Source organism: Neolamprologus multifasciatus, chromosome 11 (genome assembly GCF_963576455.1).
Source record: "Neolamprologus multifasciatus chromosome 11, fNeoMul1.2, whole genome shotgun sequence".
Classification (NCBI taxonomy): Eukaryota; Metazoa; Chordata; class Actinopteri; order Cichliformes; family Cichlidae; genus Neolamprologus; species Neolamprologus multifasciatus.
Window position 1 is genome coordinate 35,203,495 of NC_140449.1, and position 16,210 is coordinate 35,219,704.

Below are 16,210 nucleotides of genomic sequence, written 5' to 3' on the forward strand. Positions count from 1 at the left end.
AACAAACTGGGATATTTAGAATTAAAGCTATATAGCAGAGCTACGTTGTTACATTTTGTAACTTTGTAACATATTATATTTTATTTATTGATTGTATTGGAGGAACTGTGACCACATTATTTCCTCTGGTATTAATAAAGTATTTTGATTCCGCAGCTCATTAGCTGTGCTCATTTAACCTGACTGAGCGTGACCAGTAGAAATAAAGGATCGAACTCAGTAATTCCTGGAAACCAGATCTTTGTTCAGTGTCAGCAAACCAGCAGCTTAGCCTGATGACTAAAAGGACCCACAGTGCTCAAACTGCATGGCTGCATCCCAATTCAGGGTCTGCAGCCTTAAAGGCCGCATTTTAAGGCCGATTACGTCACATCGACGCGACGAAGGCTGTCCCAATTCAAAGGCTGCTCCAAATGCGGCCCTCAAATGCGTCCTTCATTTCCCTGAATTTTAAGGACGTGGCGGTGTAGACTTCGTGGCCCAACATATCCCAGAATGCATAGCGCGGCGGTGGGTGTGGATAATTTTGCTGAAAAAAAAACGGCGGATGAGGGGCGCCCGAAGAGTAAACTTTAAGTAAGTACTGAATATTATGTCACTTATTTATGTGCAAATGTTTAATAACGAAGAACATTAAAACATTCCTGTTGGTCACATGTCAGCAAAGTCATGTGACATTAGTGACGTTTGTACTAACTTGGTTTTAAAGCCTTTACTTTAAAATATACACCGTTCAATAGCTGAGCTTAATCAGAGAATGATCAAAGCTCATGTAGAAACAAACAAATGAACAAAAGATTTTCTCCTTCATTTCTGTCAAACAAAGCTGTATGAAACGTTTCCAGCTGTTAGTATCATGGTTGCTAGGCAACCTGACCAGCGCAACGGAGGCTAGACCGTCCCATTTCACAAGCCTCGCACTTCCGGCCTTAGCGGTCTTTAAGTACGCGGCCCTTGAGGACCGTTGAGGCTACGTACTTTAAGGCTGCAGACCCTGAATTGGGATACAGCCCACCTTTTTCATGATCCAGGGCAGGTCTGGCTTCTTCTTTCTCTCTCTCATGTTGGCCAGACTCACCTTTGGCTCCACCTGCTGGTCAGCTGGTTTCCTTCACTTTAGCTGACACACTTGTCTTCTGGCAGCTCATCACCCCTCTGTACACAAGGAATGACCTGATATCGTCGTGTTGGTGTTGTTCCCAGATCATCATGAAAATGTTGTTCCAGGTTCAACATTGCAAGTGACCAATCACATTATTGTGACGTTATTCTTTTGCGCACCAACCCATTCGTGCATTTATGAAATTCCAATGTTGCAAGGACAATATCAATTCTGCTTAGCGTTTATTAAAGGGTTAGGGTTAGGGTCAGGGTTAGGGTCCGTTGATCGGCGGACAAAGGCGGTTTCTCGCAGCTTAAGTACAGTTTTTTGTTTTACGCCGGTTTTTCCCGAAGTCGCAAAAGTATGACATCACAACATTCTGATTGGTCACTTGCAATGTTGATCCTGGAACAACCTTTAGTATGATGATCTGGGAACAACACCAACACGAGGATATCAGATTGTGCGTACACGAGGACCACTTCGAGCCTACACTCTCTCCCAGATCATTGTTGTGGAGATAATCATCTCTCTGACATCTGCCTTGCACTCAGCTCCAGAAGAAGCCCTGACCTGTGTCCCTGAGCGGGCCTGTTCCTGTGAACAGAAGAACTGTGTTTACTGTGTTTCCATCCATTCATTCATTTTCTTCCATTTTTTCAAGCTAAACTTCCTGTGTCCATGTCTCTGGTTGAGATTCTGGTAAAAACAAAAACAAACCTGGATTCTTTTCTCCAGCAAAAGATCCATCAGTGCAACCAAACACAGTTGTAGACTTTGATGACGTCTTTTTAATACTTTCAGTGAAATTTAGTGGTGACTTTAAAATCAGTGCATTTTATTTGTATGTGACCGAGCCTCCATCTTTGGAAGTGGTGCTGTGTGAGACTCTCAGAGCAAGTTTTGCACTTTTAGAGGAGATGCACTAAAACTGTAATATCATTAAAAACACGCTGAAGCCAAACAAACAAAGAACAAAATAAGAACTATTTGTTCTCTATGATTGGAACTGACATGTGAAATGTGTCGGGTTGTGTCTTCATCATCACTGATTTGTTTGGAGGAGTCGAGCTTGAACGCTCTTTTGTCCCAATTCTAATAATGACACCATTAGTCAAATAAGACTGAAGTGGTCGGGCAGAGAATCAGCGCTGTATCCATGCAAACACATGCACAGCAAGCAAACCTCGGCCTTGGATTCAAATGAAGACACAAACATTTCCAAGTGTGTCCATCTTTGCTGATGATGCAGCAGACACGCTGACCTCCAGTCAGGAGGAGGAGGAGCACGTTCTTCCTCTCACAGACACTGAAGCCTGAAACCGAACCGTTTACTGCGTTTAACCTCAGTCCTAGTTTCATAGTTCGACGCCCGTGGCCTCGTCTAGCTCCAGTTCACAGCCCGTTCTGCCAGACGTCAGTCTGTTTGCATCTGTAATAACTTTGAATAAGTCATCTTCAGTTAACGACTCTGAGCATCTTTAATCAAATGCACTTTAATGAACACTGGGCTGCTTTCTAAAACCACTTTTACAAAGTCTCTGATGGACGTGGGAGGAGGAGCGAGGATGACATTTATATCAGATGAAGAGTTCTGACTGTGTCACAGCTGCACAGACGTCTCATCGTGTCGGTATGTTATTCATGTTTGATTTATTTGATAATCTCACACATTCATTATCTGATATTCTAATAAACAAAATGATGATAATTGAACGAAGACAACAGTTTTAAAGTTGAACGTTTCAAATGTTAAATATGTTTGATAGTTTTGTTTGAACGATCAGATTAGATAGAAATGAGTGAATGACAGAGACGTCTGCCTCTTTGTTGATGCTGCTTCAAGTGTTGTGATTAATAATGAACGAGCAGATGAGATTCATGAGGACGTCTTCACAGTTTTTCAGCTCTCAGTCATGAAGAGGTGTGGACTGATCCTGCTGCTGCTCTCAGGTCTGTAGACTCATCTCAGTCGCCTCATTTATAGTTTGAATAAAACTTTTGACATCAGAAAATCAAAGAAAGCACAAAGTGAACTGCTCCATAGGGATTATTTTAAAGGTGTCTGTAAACGAGCTTCAAGCAGTCACAGAAATACTCGTACAGTCTGTAAAGATCTTTGTCATGTCAACTAAACTTCTAAAGGTTTCTTTGGGTCCAGTTAGAATTTGATTGACAGTTTAATAGTCGACAGTTAGTAACAGTTTGTATAAAGTGAAGTAAAAGAGTAAAAAAAGAAAGAAAGGAGTGAAGAGAGAGTGCATGAACGTGGCTGTTTGTGTGCACTGCTGAGAAAAACACGTCTAGATTTAATTTTCTGTGTAGAAATCTGACTGAAAGCCTGAAACGCTGCAAACCCGTCAGCTCGCTGAAAAAGATCCTGACTGCTTTTAGCACGTCCGTGTGCACGTGTTGTTCAGCTTTGAGCCTCGACCACTAACACGTCGTTTTCCTTCATTGTGCACACTGAAGAGGAAAAATCGTCCAAATACATGTGCAATAAGGCCAGAGTGAAAAACAAGCTTAGCACTGTTAAAGCAGCTTTTTAACCTGATGTGAGAGTTTCGCCCTGGAGCAGGAAACCAGTGTGTAGGTGTCCACAGGCACCGGAAAACACCTTTTAACCAGTACACGAGTTACACATCCTTTGAAGGACACATATATTAATATATCAACATATATTAACATATATGTTGATATATTAACATATATATAATATATGTTGATATATCAACATATGTTAACATATCAACATATGTTAATATATGTTAACATATATCAACATATGTTAATATATGTTAACATATCAACATATGTTAATATATATCAACATATATTAATATATGTTAATATATGTTAACATATCAACATATGTTAATATATGTTAACATATCAACATATGTTAACATATGTTAACATATCAACATATATTAACATATATCAACATATATTAATATATGTTAATATATGTTGATATATGTTAACATATCAACATATGTTAACATATGTTAACATATGTTAACATATGTTAACATATGAACATATGTTAACATATATCAACATATATTAACATATATCAACATATTAATATATTAACATATATTATATTAATATATTAATATAATATATGTTAATATATTAATATGTTGATATATGTTAACATATGTTAACATATGTTAACATATGTTAACATATCAACATATGTTAACATATATCAACATATATTAACATATATCAACATATTAATATATTAACATATATTATATTAATATATTAATATATTAATATATGTTGATATATGTTAACATATGTTGATATGTTAACATATGTTAACATATGTTAACATATGTTAACATATGTTAACATATCAACATATGTTAACATATCAACATATGTTAACATATATCAACATATATTAACATATATCAACATATTAATATATTAACATATATTATATTAATATATTAATATAATATATGTTAATATATTAATATGTTGATATATGTTAACATATGTTAACATATGTTAACATATGTTAACATATCAACATATGTTAACATATATCAACATATATTAACATATATCAACATATTAATATATTAACATATATTATATTAATATATTAATATAATATATGTTAATATATTAATATGTTGATATATGTTAACATATGTTAACATATGTTAACATATGTTAACATATGTTAACATATCAACATATGTTAACATATATCAACATATATTAACATATATCAACATATTAATATATTAACATATATTATATTAATATATTAATATATTAATATATGTTGATATATGTTAATATATCAACATATATTAATATATGTTGATATATGTTAATATATCAACATATATTAACATATGTTGATATATTAACATATGTTACTATATGTTAATATATATTAACATATAGTAACATATGTTAATATATATTAACAGACCACAACATTGTTCAAATGTCTGTAAATTCTCCTGACGAGTAAATTCGAGCTGAGGTGAGTCTGTGACCGCGCTGACTGACTCGTGTCCTCTCAGGTTACGTGATGGTCTGCCATCTTCAGTCTGATCAGTTAGTCAGACAGCTCCACCTGGTTGACCTGCAGAAGTCCTGGAACGATGCTCAGCAATACTGCAGAGATGAGTACATTGACCTCGCCATCGTTAACAGCTCAGCTCTCATCCAGGAAGCTCAGAAAAGGGCAGGGAGCAGAGAGGCGTGGATTGGACTCTCCAAGAGCGGCTGGAAATGGTCTCAAACTGGTGCAGTTCAGCCATCCTGGTTTAAATGGTCATGGGGACACCCAGGGACTGGGGAGTGTGTTACAATATATTCATCTGGATCATGGTCCACAAGACAGTGCTCAGATAAATATTACTTTGTCTGCTATGACGGTGAGTGTTTCAGACTTTGGTACCAGGGTTTGACAAACTGAACATTTCAGCTGCAGACACTTGATATGGGCGAGATGGGCGGTTGCCCAGGGCGGCATCACGAGTATCGGCAAAAAAAAAGGTTGCTTGTACTCATGCTGCCCCGACATCATGCCAGCGCATTTTGGGGATGGCATGGGCACCGAAACACCAGACATCATGATGCAGACTTATAATAATTTGCACCAATGTTTTTTTGAAATTCTATCAGCGAAAAGTGAGCGCGAGCCCTCGGTGCACCTGCTCGCTGCTGAAGTCAAAGTAAACTTTATTGTCATCTCCGCTACATACAGTCCAGTATATAGAGAGACGAGACGACGAGGCTCCAGTTACAGCAGCGCAAGTAAACAAACAATATATATAAGAAGAGTAAGAAAATAAATATACACTATAGGACTCAGGGTAAAGGGATCAATAACAATTTAAAATTTACGGTTTGATGATTTAGAGTCTCACACAAGCCGTCGAAAGGGGGGGGGGGGGGGGGGGCCCTGCTGCTCCCAAATAGAGCACATTTCATTTATAATGTTGTAAATCCAAGCTCATTATGTATTCATGATTTGAATCCTGGGTTGTGTGAAACCTCAGAAATAAACCTTAGACAAAGTGAATCTGTGAACTAAGGTGTAGGTGTGTTAGATCATGTTGTGGTGATCCTCGAGTTGGGGGATTTGTGTTCATACTGGAGTGCAAAATTAAAACCAAGATGGACAAGAACAGTTCAAAGCCATCAGGTGCTCAGTTTAGAAAAAAGAGAAAAGAAGAGGAGGAGAAACGAGCAAAAGATGCAGGTAAGCAGATGTGTGATTGGATAATGGCAGGTCATCCTGAACCAATCAGAGTCAGAATACTTTATTAATCTCTGAGGAAATTATGTGAGTTACAGTTGCTCCAAGAAGAAATGGTAAAAATAGTAACAGTAACAGACTAAACTCCAAACAATACATTATGTTACAGATTTTACATATTTAAGAAACAGCACTAATATATACAGATCACTCAGTTATAAATATCAAGGATTAACAGGTGATTATAAATAAATATTAAGAATATTCCAGAGCAGAGTGTGTGTAAAAAGGGTGTAGCTATTGCAGTGTTTACAGTGTGTTAGATGGAGGAGTTGTACAGGGAGATGGCAACAGGGAGCAATGACTTCCTGTGTCGTTCAGTGGTGCATCATGGGTAATCTCAGTCTCTCGCTGAACGTGCTCCTGACTAGCCAGCGTGTCATGGAGTGGGTGGGAGGTATTATCCATGATTGTCCTTATCTTGGGCAACATCTGCCTCTCAGACACCACCCTAACAGAGTCCAGCTCCATCCCCACAACATTACTGGCCTTGCAGATCAGTTTATTTAGTCTGTTGGCATCTGTGAAAGCAGAGCGCCAAACAGGCTAGGACCGCCACTGGCTGCAGGTTTGAATCCGTCTGATCTTTTGTTTCAGCTGCAACTAACAAACACATCCTGGTGAAGAACTCAGTGACCTGGTCTGATGCTCAGTCTCACTGCAGACAGACGTACACAGACCTGAGCACCATCACCAACTGGTCGGACAACAACGTGATAGATTTCATGTTGCCATTTTATACTGATGCCTGGATTGGACTGTACAGAAATTACTGGACGTGGTCAAACTCGAGCAAAGCCTCCAACCTGCCATGGGGGCCCTGGCAGCCTGATGACAGTCTAAACTGTGCCACAATAGTCGGATCAACAGGCAGCTTCAACAGTCGTAACTGTAATGACCAACGCCCCTTCCTCTGCTCCAGAGGTGAGTCTGTCCTCTGTGTTTCTGCACAGTCTGGTCCTCCTGGGCTCATCTGCCTTTTCTTTCTCTGCAGATGTCAAACCTTCAGTCCTGAGGTCAGTGAAGGTTCAGCTGAGGGCGGGATCTGCAGACCTGAACGACCCCACAGTGCAAGAATCCATCCTGCAGCAGGTCAGAGGTCACACGGCCCCGATACAAGGAACAAACTGCTATAACTACTGTGAAATGATAGAGAGCAGTGAGTCTGTGCAGGTTCAGGGACACGTGACAGCACACAGCTGCAGAGATACGGGGCTCGTTTAATGCAATCCCATCCATTTGTATTATTTAACCTTTTTTTAACTGGTAACTTGAAGATTTAATTTCAGATTACTGTGAGGAGACGAAGTGAACCAATGACAGGCAACGAGCCCTAATTCTTCAGTTTCATCCCCATCAGTTCATTTAGTTCATTTCCCCCAGAAACAGCACGAACAACGTTTTCTGCTCACTACAGAAACAACGGCTGATAAATGAGGAGCTTCTGTTAATGTGTGAAACTGTGTTTCAGGTGAGGGAGAAGCTGGTGGAGCAAGGGATCAGAGAGGAGGTGAAGCTGAGGTGGAGGACGCAGCCTGATGGGAAGGTTTTCCACAGAGAGGAGGAGACAGCCGGTTACTGTGAGGAGGAAGACTGTGGGTCGGTTTAGTCTGAACGTTATTGGCTGATGTTCCTCAGATGATCTGCTGTATAATTCAACTTATTTCCATCTCTGTACTCTGACTGCTGGACTGTAACAGCGTAGCTTTGCATGACTGACAGTTGGAAATCATCCTTCTTTATCCTGAGCTCAGATCACAGAGTGTCTGATGTTTTATGCTTCTTTGTTTCTTCTGATTGGTAAAGCTAAAGTTTGCAGGTGAGCAGGTGAGCGGACCTTCTGTGTCTCAGATATAAATGTTCATGATATCCTGTCTCTACATATGAAAGTTCAAGAGGAGAAAAAGGTGAAACTGAGTGTTCAGAGCAGCCTGATGTCTGAGCTTTTTGACTTCATACTTTATATTTCAAATGAGCTCCCAGCAATATAACAGTAGATATGCCGTATATGTCAGTGAGTCGGGCATTTATGCTTTATTATGATATTAAATATACATGTTTCTGTCTCAGAAATGTCTCTGCTGCTGTTTGAGTCTGTAAACTACAGTCATGGCTCTGCATCCGTCTTCATTGTAAACTCTATTCAATAAAGTCTATTGATATTTTATTGTCCCTGTCAGAACTTTCAGTTGCTTCATTTTTATGCTCTTATTTTGAATTTGATGCCAGTAACACACATCATAAAGGCTGAGACAACATGAAGTTTAATGCTAAACAATAAGACGTCTCACATACAGTGAAGCTGATTGGCGGGACAGCAGTCACATGACTGGCTATGAAATCCCAGACAGACAATCCAACAGTTTGTGAAACATCTGAATGTAAAATGCTGAAAACTTCTGCTGCTCATCTGTTCACAGAAAAATCTGTGAAAGCGACGAGACAGCTGTGTGACGTCGTTTTCATAATCAATTCAGATCAAATATTTTCTGTTTCACAGTCTGATAAAACTCCACATTAAGACCAGAGTACCTGTCCACACAGCGGTGCATTCAAATAGATTAAATTAAATAGATCAAATAGATTCAACATCTTTCTTCAACAGAATTGCAGACTCCACAGATGGTACCTTCCCAAAGGAAAAAGTAGCTTAACAGAGTATATATGTAACCCAGGTCCCACGTAGCTATGGTAAAGCTAGAGTATATAGTACAATGAGACTGGGCCTGGGTTCGTAGTGCTACTAATCATGATACTTGATACCCTCTAATTCAGACGTTCCCAAAGTGTGGGGCCCGCCCCCTAGGGGGGGCGCAGAGCCATTGCAGGGGGGGCGCGGCATGAAAAGGGAAAAAAAAAAAACCAAAACGCTTGGACACTGCTAGCACGGGCGCCCACACAAACGCAAAGCAGGAGATGAAGCATAGCTGAATATGTTTCCAAACCAACTTCATTCTAAGCCAAAGACTAGAAAATATGGTGAAGCAAATCTTCCCTTTGGTTTCACCTGCACAAGTGCCGAGGTAGGTCTCCCTGCAGGATTGGTTTTCCCTTTGTTGGGAGCAGCGCTGGGCTGTTTAAATCACGGACAAACAGTATCCCACATTCTTGATTTGTAGTTCACCAACACTTGTTGTAATGACTAACTACTCCTGACATTTTGGAGATGTTTGCTCTTTATACATTAAAGTTACAGCGGGATACAAATAACATCAGGCTGATCCTGCCACGATTTGTTCCCCCGGTTCAAATCACGGACAAACAGCATCCTACAGTTATTTATGTTTTTGAACCCATTTTGCAGAGGGATTTGAAACGCCGTTTACGTGTGGATGAAACAGCTGCGTTTTCAAAAATACCCGTGTAGGTGTGGACGTAGCGTAAAAGACTTAGTAGTTTATTTTTTTACTACCTGTAATTTATTGCAGATTACTTGTATTTGCTTAATTGTTTACTAAATGTTTGAGGTGTGAAATCAACCACAATGGAGCAAAATATGGGTGTGTGTGGTTGGAGGATGTGTTCGTGCGTGCGCGCGCGGGGGGCGCGAACATTTTTCTTGTAAAACAAGGGGGGCCCAGCAAAAAAGGTTTGGGAACCACTGCTCTAATTGAATTAATAAGGACCAGCACAACTGTATTTTACACAAATTAAATCCCTCACCGGGTATTTATTTAGACAGCAAAGAAATGAATAAAATAAACAGTTACTTTTATAAAACGAATTGAATTCAAATAAACAAACAAAAATACTGTAAAAGTGACTACATGGATTATAAATAAAAGATTATCAAATCAAAATAACTCTCTTATGTGCCAACTGTTATTTCAGTTACAACAGCTCACACCTTTAACAGGGATAAATTTCAACCTTTGATAACAACTTTGATTACAACTACACACTTTTCTCAATTTAAACCAAATCTGTAACAGTGGGCCCACACACACACACACACACACACTTTAACCTGTCCACACTACACCTGCCGCACGGTGCTTGTTGCAGGCCTGATTCGAAGTTCGGGTGCGGTGAGGCCTAAAACTGATGGCCGCTTCACTCAAACTGAGCCATAAACAAAATACGTGCACTTTAGTTCCAGTTAGTACTCACGAGTCCAATGAGTTTGTTAGTGGGGCAATCAGAAACGGGCAGTTAGTTCACCAGTAGTGAAGACAGTCAGGGGCGAGAAAACAGCAGGGTCCATCCGGGCAGAAAGCTCTCTCTCCCTCTCCTTTCAGAGCGTCCCTCGGCTTCTAAACATATTAAAACACTTGAGCTACAATACCAAATGCTATCACATAACGATTTAGCATTAGCATTAGCTTTGACTAAAAATCACAGAGCTAAACATACAGCATGGCATCACAGCACATAACCCGGTAAGCTGCGCTAATTAGCAAGCCGCTAGTTAGCATCACATATCGCGCCATTTTACCACTATAACGAATAGTTACAGTACAAATGTCAAGGCACACAGACTCATTTACCTCTTGCAGATCACAAATAAGAAATATCAGGACCACGGGTAGTCGACCTCAATGATACTCTTAGATGTAAAACCCACACCACGTTTGCCTTACGACATCTCTCTTCAGACTTAGCTTCTGTGTCCGCTCCCACAGATTCACACAAACCTTACCACTCGTCCCGCCCCCATAACAGAGAAGAATGACATTGACTGGCTCGTCAGCACAAACAACCAATTACAATACAACATTAAGATAACTGACATTAGATGGGTAAATAAGTTTAGGTTACACCCCGACATATTGATTCTGCACAGGAAATGAACATCTAAATCATGAAACCCTTTTATTTATTGGACTCTTAACTGTAAATGAAATTACATTTGTACCAAAGCATGTGATTTTTAAACCTTTTATCAACTATTTATATTTTAACCATTTTTTATAACAGTAGACTTTTTTCTTTATACTACAAGCCTGAATAATTTCAGACAGGGCTACATATATTAGACTTAATAGTTAATATATACAGTAATGGACTTCTATACCTTTTACATCAGATTAACACTTTGTAAGATTCAGATAATTATTTATTAAAAGCTCGACATTTTAAATGAGAATAAGAAAAAAAAGGATATCTTTGTGCCCCCTCATGGTTTAACCCGGCCCCCCTGGCTAAACCATGCTAGACCCGCCCCTGCACAGTTACGTCAGCTGCGTAGAAAAGGATCCTGGTGTAGAAAGTAATATTAAATAAATTCTAACAACAGCTTATCAAGCTTAAACGTGCTGCTGTTGTTCAGCCGCTGGTTTCCTCTTTCAGGCGCAAAGTGAGACAAAAACAAAGAAGAGAGACGATCAGCTGATCATTGATCATGATTGAAGCAGCAACAGGAGAGGGAGGGGGAGGCAGTCGCTCCATATATCGGTTAAGCTTAACGTGGGAATGCTTTACAAACATTCAGAGATGAACTTACACACTTACACACTCTCTGCGATAACTTTGTCGGAGATGAAATGCCGGGTTGGTAGCGAGGCTCCAAATCAGGGGCGATTCTAGGATCAGAGCTTTGGGGGTGCTGAGCACCCAGAGAGCTGCCCAGCCAGGCAAGATAAACTTGACTCGTCACGATGAGACGTCTTCCCCGTCTCTGTCAGTCCCTGCATCCTTAAATGTCTCCAGTTGTCCCGAGTTCTCTCTGACTGTCACTTTGGTGCATTTAAACCCCTGTTCCTCTCTGTCCTCGTCGTCTGTTGTCTTCGTCTCCGTTGTCACTCATCATAATTTTACCATCTCTGTGCAAGTCTACAAATTTCTTTATTAAATCATAAGATTCTTAAATTCATCAAGTCTCTCTGTGCCTGGGTCCTCGTCACAAAACATGACATCACTGCTTTGTACATTTGAACACAATTTAATCGCACATTTGTGAAAGAAAAGCAAAACACTTTTTTGAAAAGTCTGTAACAAAACCATCAGATCTGATAAAGGTTATTTAAATGTTGCAAAAGAAGAATGGATTGGAATAAAAAAAACAACAACATATACTTAATTACTGGAGGAGAATAATGAAGGATGCTCATAGTGAGTAAAAGGTAAACTGAGTGCATTTTTTGGATACATACAAAAATACTCCCAAAACAGAATAAATTATTACAAATAAATTATTACAAAATATTAATTAAAACTATAAAAATTGAGGCAACTTTTCCTGTGGTAGAATGTATGAAAAAATCTTTACTGCAGACACTAATTTTGTGTTGTCAGATTTATGAGTTTCATGCTTTCAGTTTTTTCCACCAGTAGGCAACAGGTGAAGTGTCTTGCCCAAGGACACAACGACCGAGACTGTCCAAGCCGGGGCTCAAACCGACAACCTTCCGATTACAAGGCGAACTCCCAACTCTTGAGCCACGATCGCCCCAGCATATAACGGTATGCAACAAACATAAATCAACAAAATCACTTAAACAAAAGCTGAATTTGTGTCAAACAGTATTTGCCTGCACATAGAGCTTACATCGTTGTCTGTATATGTCATCATTTCTTTGGTCAGTAGTAAAGTAACCGAGGTATTTCCCCTTTTTGAAAGAAAAAATGTGTTAACCCCTGGACTAAAGAACAAATGCTCCAAGTGGGCGAGGTGCTAATTTTCAGATGCAGGTCTACATCTAGAATCAAAATGAGCACAAACATCAACAACCAAAGTGAAGCATTAAGACAAAACAGAGCAATGTCACACAGGATCCACACATTTGGGCCACAAAATAGATGTAAATTGACTAAAGTAAGACACAAATCAGACAAAAACAGATGCAGCGTGATCACAAACAGACACATGTTGGCTACATGTTGATGCTAAATGACTAAAATCACACGTGCAACACTTTCTACATATTTGACAACAGAAGAAAAACACAAACAAAGTTGGAATGTATTTTTGATTATTTTAAATTTTTATTTTATGCCAAATTAGATTTTTAGCATAATCAAGCACCAAATCACAAAGTCTCCTCCCTGTTTGTACTGTAAGGTCAAAACCCTACAGTACTACAGAGAACCCCAACAATCAAATGATCCCCCTCTGAGCAAGCACGAGGCGACTGTGGCGAAGAAAAACTCCCTTTAAGAGGAAGAAACTTCCGACGGAACCGGGCTCAGAAGGGGCGGCCATCCGCTGCGACCGGTTGGGGGGATGGAAATCAAAAAGGAGACGAGATGGCGTGAACTACAGTTGTTAAAATTTGGATTTGGTGCTAAAATTCTGCTTCAAGATGTTAAAAGAAGCAGGGCGGCGGGGAAAAGCCAGGATGGTCATTTTAATCATCTCTGGCTTTAGTGAACCACCTAAAGGGTTTTCCCAGAGTTTTTCCCAACGCTGAAAAAAACCTGGAAATTTTGGACTTTTTGGGAGGACTGGGGATGACTCCGAGGAGCATTCTTAGATGCTTTATCAGAGCCTCATCAAAAGACGCATCATCTGCCATCGCAGCCTTTAACACATTGTCTGGGGAGCCAAACTCCTTGATGAGGCATTTGGCCATTTTCTTGATGAACTTTTTCTTGTCATTCATCAGACTTGTGGCAGACTCTGTGCTGCTGAGTTCAGGCTGCATCACATCTCTCAGACGCTTCAGGACCGCGTCTACTTCTTTTGTAGTACATGCTGCCCTGGCAAAAAAGTGTTGAGTTGCAGGTTTTGATTTTCTGATGACTCTCATCATGAGGATAATGGCGAGGTCACTGGAAATTTTCTCAGCATCAGAAGATGACACTGATACAGACTTCATCTCTGACATGTCAGAGGAATCCTTGAGTGAGCCTGAAACACTGGCAGAGCGTTTTTGGGGAGAAATGCTCCCAGACTTTGGTGTCTGACGTGTCTGATCAAGTTCCAGCGAGCATTTTTCTGGGGTAATGCTCCCAGATTTTCGTGTCTGATCAGGTGCCTGAGAGCATTTTTCTGGGGTAATGCTCCCAGATTTTGTTGTTACAGGTAATGGAACAGATTCTCTTCCACTGCCATCTGAATCTGTGCTTTTTTCCTTTGTTGGCGTCCTTGTTCTTTTAATAATTTTCTGGATGTCTTCCACAACCACAGAAACCTTGTCCTCAATCAGTTGATCTTGGTTGTCGTTCTCCACCCAGAGTAAAAGCTTTTGCACAAACTTTACTACTTCGTCTTCTACGAGCACATAGAGGACTTCGGCTGAAAAGGGACGCTGTGATCCATGTGCTGGTTGTGGAGTCCTGGAGATGACAGTGTCAGACAGGGATCTACCCATTACAGGTTCGGGGACTTGATACAGTCGATCCGTCATAAGTAGATCAAATATTTTTGCCGTTAACTCCACAGTAAAATCTCTGGTTGCCCCACTAGTTAATTTCTCATATAACCGATTAACGTCTGATCTAATCGCGTCAAAGTCGACGGGAGAGGAACGTATGTACCGGAGCAGTGTGTTTCGGCTGGAAACCATGCTTTTATCAGAGGGCACTGTGCCACCTTTGGGGAACTTGAAAATGTTTTTTAGACAAACAAAAAAATTTCTGTTTGCCGTTATTACTTTTCTCAGCTCTTTTGTCATTTTTTCAAATTGTTTTCTCGCAAACATGGAAAAGCGCTGTTTGCGTGCTTTGAGCCAGGAGTGAGAGGTGGATGGCAAACATCTGGAGAAGAAGTCTCTCAGCTTGTTGATAATTAATCCTGCATTAAAGGCAGGACACCTCTCACAGTGCTCTTCACTGCTTACATCCATGTTGCCAGTTATCTCATTTACGATGTCAGCTGCAAACGCTTCTACTGGGGTTGGAGCTCGGAAACTTTGGCTTCCTGCAGCTCGTTTAATTTCGTCCTTTTCTGTTAGATGTTGACTGTTAGAGTCGTCCACATCTTTATCTGTCATCTCTCCATCTGAGCGTGATGACAGGATCACAGAAATCTCTGTGATTGCTGATTGCACGGACATCTTTGAATCCGTACTTTCTGTACCGGAATCAGAGCCGCTCGACGCGCACCGGCAGCGCAGCTTACGCGCTACATGCCTTTTAAGGCACGAGGCAGCGTGGCAAACCATGCGGTGCAGCTTTTTAATGTTACTACATTTGCCGCTGACATAAACGGCGGGGTCTTGCGGGAGATCGGGGCTTTCTCTAATGAGTTTGACCGTTGAGCTGACCTTTTCGGAGATCTCTTCCTCGACCATCCGTGTCAGCTCGTCAGCGCTCTCATGTCGCTGTTCCGGGACGTTAAGAGCGCCGGCGATGGCGGCTGAGATGGAGACTCCGAGGGACGGGCTTATTTTCCCCGCACCTGAAGGCTCCGGATCCTCCTTCGTCATGCCACCCTGAATAACAGGAAGGGCATTTTTGAGGATTGTGCTGGAGGCGATCTGAATGATTTCACAAATCATATCAGCGAGCACCGCTCGGACGCCTGAGTCGCATGTGCCACCTTCTATCACGCTCCACTGAGCTCCAGAGAGCCTTTCGAAGCACCTGTTGATAGGTGGCAAAATCTGGTCTGGTGTGACCACGACTGAATTGTCATTTACACTGAGTGTTGACATGGTTGTATCGCACTTTAGATTTTCTGGGTTTGAGAGAACCGCTGGATAATTTCCTTGTTTGGGAGAACGCCGACTGTTGAACATTTGCAAACAGATGAGCAGTAATGTTTCTGTGTGAGAGCCCCTATTTAAGGCTTTCCCTGCCTGTGACGTGGCTGTGACGATCGAAGCAGAAGCTAATTCCTTTGATCTGCCAGTGACGTCACACAGAACGCACGAGCACACGGATAGAAGCCGCGCGCTCACCATATCCCAGGATTCACTGCGGCTTTG

General features: G+C 40.7%; 1 protein-coding gene across 1 annotated transcript; it reads left to right on the forward strand.

Moving 5' to 3' along the window:
• The first annotated feature begins 312 nt into the window (after window positions 1-312).
• LOC146509177 (putative C-type lectin domain family 20 member A) lies at window positions 313-8,579 on the forward strand. The gene is made up of 6 exons (XM_085176381.1): window positions 313-2,735; window positions 3,002-3,055; window positions 5,158-5,514; window positions 6,999-7,325; window positions 7,396-7,493; window positions 7,873-8,579. Exons 1-6 carry the CDS (start codon window positions 2,687-2,689, stop codon window positions 8,008-8,010), a joined length of 1,023 nt encoding a protein of 340 aa, XP_085032507.1. The 5' UTR covers window positions 313-2,686; the 3' UTR covers window positions 8,011-8,579.
• The last annotated feature ends 7,631 nt before the right edge of the window (window positions 8,580-16,210 follow it).